The sequence below is a fragment of the Notolepis coatsorum genome (genome assembly GCF_963971535.1).
Source record: "Notolepis coatsorum genome assembly, chromosome: 10".
Taxonomy (NCBI): domain Eukaryota; kingdom Metazoa; phylum Chordata; class Actinopteri; order Aulopiformes; family Paralepididae; genus Notolepis; species Notolepis coatsorum.
Window position 1 is genome coordinate 100,669,988 of NC_140174.1, and position 6,228 is coordinate 100,676,215.

Consider the following 6,228-nt stretch of genomic DNA (forward strand, 5'->3'; position numbering starts at 1 on the left):
GAACAGGTGTAGATGAGAGCTCTTGTTTGAGGTTGTCGAATGCCTTTTGCTGTTCATGTCCCCAGACCCACAGGTTCTTCTTAGACAGCAAGTCTCTCAGCGGCTTGTCCTTCTCCGCCAGATTAGGAATGAACTTCCCGAGCTGGTTGACCATGCCCAGGAAGCTCCTGAGCTTAGTCATGTCAGTTGGCTGGTCCATGTGTTGAACCGCTCTTGTTTTGTCCGGGTCTGACCTCACCCCCTCCGCGGAGACAACGTGTCCAAGGAACTTCACCTCACGCACGCCAAACTCACATTTGTCCATGTTGAGAGTGATTCCGGCCCTTTGCGCACTCTCCAGGACAACATGCACTCTTGCATCGTGCTCCACTTGAGATGAGCCCCATATGAGGACATCGTTCATATGGCAGGCGACTCCTTCAAGACCCTCTGTGACTTCTGTCACTATCCGATTCTGGAAATGTTCTGGGGCAGAAGAAATTCCAAATGGTAGTCGATTGAAGTAGTAACGGCCAAATGGGGTGATAAACGTAGTGTAGAGTGCAGACTCCTTTGCCAGAGGAATCTGCCAGAACCCCATATTAGCATCCAGTTTGGTGAAGAGTTGTGCTCCTGCTAGCATGCCGAGGGTTTGGTCAACTGAGGGGAGAATAAACTTGTCTCTGCACACGGCCTCATTCAGAGGGGTTAAGTCCACACAGATGCGGACCTCGTCCTTCGCCTTGTTCGGGGCTACGACCATGCCGCAGCACCAGTCTGTAGGTTCCTCGATCCTGGTGATGACCCCCAGCTGCTCCATCCGCTTAAGCTCCGCCTTGACCTTTCCCATCAATGGGAGCGCAACTCGTCGTGGAACACTGAGTGCGAACGGTCTGGCATCAGGCTTGAGCTTGATTGTGTATTCCTTTTGCAACAGACCCAACCCCTCCCAGAGCTTTGGGTAGCTCTCCTTCACTGTGTCTAAGCTTATGCTATCTACTCTAGCTACTAGATTAAGCTTGACAGAGGCTGGTCTACTCAGCAGGGATGTATGGAGGTTTTTGACTATGTAAATATCCTCAGTTACGGTCCTGTCTCCATAGCACAACACTTCCCTCACAGCTCCCTTCACCTCTAGTGGCACCCGTCCGGGCCCAAACAGTGGCTTACATGGACTGATCAGCTTGTGCTCTGAGCCTGACTGAACTAGCTTTTCATACACCTGCTCTGGCATGACTGTAACATCTGCCCCTGTGTCGATTTTAAATCTGACCTTGGAGTCTCTGATGCCGATGTCTACAGTCCATGGGTCATCTCATGCCTCCACACTACCTAAAAATATGCTACTACTGTCCTCTGTGACAGCGTTCACACCACTGACTGATTTGCATACTTTAGCATAATGGCCCAGTTTACCACAGTAGTGACACACTACATTTTTAGCAGCACACTGTGATATTGGATGAGAAGGTTTACCACATCTGAAACAAGATTTATGATCCTCTCCTTTAGGAGGCCATTGCCTTGGTTTAGCCTGGGCATGTGGCTATCCTTTGTTTACAGCCCAGGGTTTCCCCTTGCTAGCATGCACTGCATCCACATCAATCTTGCCTTGTCTGTTGTCTCTTAATCTCCTCAGACTGCCTTGCCATGTTAATGGCTTTTGTCAGGGTTAAATCTTTGTCTAACTGCATCCGTCTGATAGCCCTGTGTCTCTGAGACCAACTACCAATCTGTCCCGTAACAGTTCATTGTGCAGCCCCCCGTACTCACAGTTTTCACCTAAAGCATACAGTGCTGTAATGAATGAGTCCACAGTTTCTGATACTTGCTGCATCCTTTTGTTGAACCTGGCCCTCTCATAGATAACGTTCTTTTTGGGAATAAAGAAGCCATCGAATCCTTCCCTCACTGCGCTGTATTCTTCCCGCTGTTGGGCGGTCAAGCTGAGACCACGCAGCACGTCATCTGCCTCATCCCCCATGCAGTAAACCAGCGTGTTTACCTGGTTAGCTTCGGGTGAGTTGTTCAGGTTGCTAGCTAGTCTGAAGCGTTCAAACCTCCTGCTCCATTTTTCACACTCTTGTGGTTTAGAAAAGTCAAAAGGTTCTGGAGGGTTTATAGTGAAAGTTGCGGACGGAAGAACTACCGCATTTTGCGCAGTTAATGGAGCTCCCGCTGCTTGTGCTTGACCGTACATTATTCTCCTCCTGCGCCGTCTCCTTGGCATTGGCCGGTTGCTAGTACGTTAGCTTCGAACAAAAACTATGAAAACCCCGTCGAACTTGGCTCAAAGTAGGTCCACTTCAGACACCATGTCGTGTAATGTGTTCCTATACCTCAATGAGCCAGTCAGACAGTAGGTACCTTTAGTTATAGCTTTTAATGTACGTCCGTGTATCACAATACAACATGCCGTGAGCATACACAATTGCACTCTGAACTCTACTCAAGTCCCGCCCACTCCCTTAGGCTATTGGCTTACACCACACATGGTATGGGGGGGCTGTCATCATGGTACAGAGTTCAGGGAGATGACAGCTGGTCTGCTTGGCTTGGAGTGGAGGTTCCTGTAGCGCCTCCCGGGGAATCTAGCTAACAAATGTGTTGAAAGTCATAGTTTATAGTGTATGCCACCATGTTCACATTATGTCAGAAACCATAATTTGCCACTTGGAATTCTTGGAAGTCAAAACATCTAATTGTGGAAGGATTTCATTCAAAGGAACGTGTGTGTGTGTGTGTGTGTGTGTGTGTGTGTGTGTGTGTGTGTGTGTGTGTGTGTGTGTGTGTGTGTGTGTGTGTGTGTGTGTGTGTGTGTGTGTGTGTGTGTGTGTGTGTGTGTGTGTGTGTGTGTGTGTGTGTGTGTGTGTGTGTGTGTGCGCGCGTGTGTGTGTGTGTGTGTGTGTGTGTGTGTGTGTGTGTGTGTGTGTGTGTGTAGGGTATATTAGAGCGACTGGATGCAGGGGAGGTGGTCATAGGTGATGGCGGCTATGTCATGCAGCTAGAGAGGCGGGGCTATGTGAAGGCAGGACACTGGACACCTGAGTCTGCAGTAGAGCACCCTGAAGCAGGTAACACACACACACACACACACACACACACACACACACACACACACACACACACACACACACACACACACACACACACACACACAGTGAATGGATCTGCTTTTATGTCCTCTCTGTGCACATTCACTGATTGCACTATAACCTAATAATCAAACAAAGAGCACATACTGTGCATATCTAACAAGCAGGGAGCACACTATATCCCCCTGCAGTACATATAAGTACTATATCCTCCTACAGTACATATGTACTATATCCTCCTACAGTACATATAAGTACTATATCCCCCTACAGTACATATAAGTACTATACCCCCCTACAGTACATATAAGTACTATAATCCTACAGTACATATAGTACTATAATCCCACAGTACATATAAATACTATAATCCCACAGTACATATAAATACTATAATCCCACAGTACATATAAGTACTATAATCCCACAGTACATAGAGCAACACAGCAGCAGCAGAAGCAAGCAGGGCAGAACAGTTGAAATAGAGCACTTTATTAGTGACGTGTGCCTGTGGTTGGTTGTGATCGTGAACATTGAGCTGAACAAGGGGCAGTTTCCTTTCTGAACCTGCTCTGCACCTCTCATGTGTGACACTCATTAATGAAGCAGGGGAAAAGATAACAATATCGGTCGTGGAGATTCTGTTTGTTAATGTGTCACCGATTCAGATGTGAAAAGTCATTGTAGGGGGAAGGGAAATTATCTCTTGAATCCTATGTGTTAAAACCTAAGAAGCACTTTCTGATCTCTTTTGGACTCTTCTCTTCCTCAGTGCGCCAGCTACACAGAGAGTTTCTGAGGGCAGGAGCTGATGTGATTCAGACATTCACCTTCTACTGCAGTGATGATAAACTGGAGATCAGTGGCAACGTCACCAGCATCACCGTCAGTGTTCATGTTGTTCTAATGATGTTGTTATAGATAATAATAATAATAATAATAATAATAATAATAATAATAATAATAATAATAATAATAATAATAATAATAATATTATACTTTATTTGTATAGCACCTTTCATACAAGAATTGCAACCCAGATTATCGATAGATAACAATCGATCTGAATAAATAAAATAAATACACCAAATTTAATAACCATGTTATCCTGATCCCTCCTCTGTCTGATCCAGGGTACTGAAATCAACGAGGCAGCCTGTGACCTGGCCAGGGAGGTAGCCAATGAGGGTGGTGCATTGGTGGCTGGCGGCGTGTCTCAGACCCCCTGCTACCAGAACAGTCACAGTGAAACTGAGGTCAAGGCCATCTTTAGGAAACAGATGGACTGTTTCCTCAAGAAGAACGTGGACTTCTTAATGGTGGAGGTATGAGCGACACTGATCCCTCAGAGGATAGATGATAGATGCAAGTTATGAACCTGTACACTAATGCTGCTTCCTGTAAAGTGAAGGTCTCTGGTCTAATGGCTTGAGGAACATCTCTTCTGCAGTACTTTGAGCATGTAGAGGAGGCGGCGTGGGCTGTGGAGGTGCTGAAGACCAGTGGTAAAGCAGTAGGTGCAACGCTCTGCATCTCCCCTCAGGGAGACATGCATGGAGTCCCACCTGGAGAGTGTGCTGTCAGGCTGGTCAAGGCTGGTAGGTTGGCATTCTCTATGGGATTTATTAAAAGGTAACATTGTTTTAGTGTTTTTCTGCTAACCACTCGTTCTTTCATTTTGATTGTGGATGATATGTGTGCAGGGGCTGACATAGTTGGGATCAACTGCCACCTGGACCCTCTAACGTGTGTGCGGACGGTGAAGCTGATGAAGGAGGGACTAGAGAAGGCTGGTCTGAAAGCCCACCTCGTGGTCCAGCCTCTGGGCTTCCACACTCCTGAGTGCAACCACACAGGATACCTTAGCCTGCCTGAGTTCCCTTTTGGTTAGCAAATATATTGTATATGTATACAGTATATTTGATTGTAGACACTGAAAAAAATCTATATAGCTGCCAGAGTTGTACCCTTCATGCTGACTTATTGTACAGAAGTCGCTTTGGATAAAAGCTAAATGACTAAATATAAATATAAAAGCTAATACGAGGATGATGAGCACAGTAAGCTTTAATGTGTTTTTATTCTCCCAGCGTTAGAAACCAGAGCAATGACCCGCTGGGACATGCACACCTACGCCAGAGAGGCCTACAACGCCGGCATCCGCTACATTGGTGGCTGCTGTGGATTTGAGCCGTACCATATCAGAGCCCTGGCAGAAGAGCTGGCCCCAGAGAGAGGCTTCCTCCCACCTGCCTCAGACAAGCACGGGCCGTGGGGCGCTACCCTGGAGAAGCACCCCAAACCTTGGGTCAGAGCTCGGTAAGATCTCCATATTCATCCATTTGTAACAATGAATACAATTGAATTATACTAGTTGCTAAACGCAACATATTAAATACAGTATTGAATAAAGCAGGTCAGTATATGATGCCCAGAAGAGCATATTCAGGAGGCTGCAATTGTTGCCTCTTTGTTCTACAGGGCTTGCCGTGAATTCTGGGAAAACCTTCTCCCTGCCTCTGGACGACCAAAATGCCCTTCTATGGCCAAGCCTGCAGATGAGTGAGCGGGAAGGACCACGTAAATAACTGAAACACTCCAGCTCTCCTGTACATGCTGTGTCCTGTTTATATCACTGGTCAAATGAGAGGAATATCACTTGGAGAATATCCTGCACACTGTGGGATGATGTAGAACTGAGATCTGCTCCTCGCTCTTCCAAATTCACTGATGGATGAGGTGGGATTTTAATTTTCTCTCTCCCCCCACTGTGTTTTCTTTGTCTACACATCCCCTTCCCTCTCTCTATTATAAATATAATGAATTACTTTTCCTACTGATTCATTTAAATAAACATGTAATTCACAAGACCATGTGTTCTCATTCTCATTGTTTTGACTTTGGACTCTGCGCTTATCAGAAATTACAGACCGATCTCAAATCCCTTGAGAAGCTTGTTTTGAAGTTTACCCAAGGAATCTACTGTATATGACCAAGGTATAGGCACTAATGCAGAAGTAAACAGCTGCTGGGGCTGACACAGGACCAGTGGTGGTGGAACTGATGCAGAAGTAAACAGCTGCTGGGGCTGACACAGGACCAGTGGTGGTGGAACTGATGCAGAAGTAAACAGCTGCTGGGGCTGACACAGGAC

The 6,228-nt window shown here is 46.4% G+C and overlaps 1 protein-coding gene across 1 annotated transcript; it reads left to right on the forward strand.

Moving 5' to 3' along the window:
• Positions 1-2,294: 2,294 nt before the first annotated feature.
• On the forward strand, positions 2,295-5,640 carry LOC311235656 (betaine--homocysteine S-methyltransferase 1-like; the record flags this gene model as incomplete). Its single annotated transcript, XM_084323121.1, has 8 exons — positions 2,295-2,330; positions 2,921-3,053; positions 3,847-3,959; positions 4,208-4,399; positions 4,525-4,672; positions 4,778-4,960; positions 5,165-5,393; positions 5,556-5,640. The coding sequence occupies 8 exons, from the start codon at positions 2,295-2,297 to the stop codon at positions 5,638-5,640; spliced, it is 1,119 nt and encodes a 372-aa protein (XP_084179247.1).
• Positions 5,641-6,228: the final 588 nt, after the last annotated feature.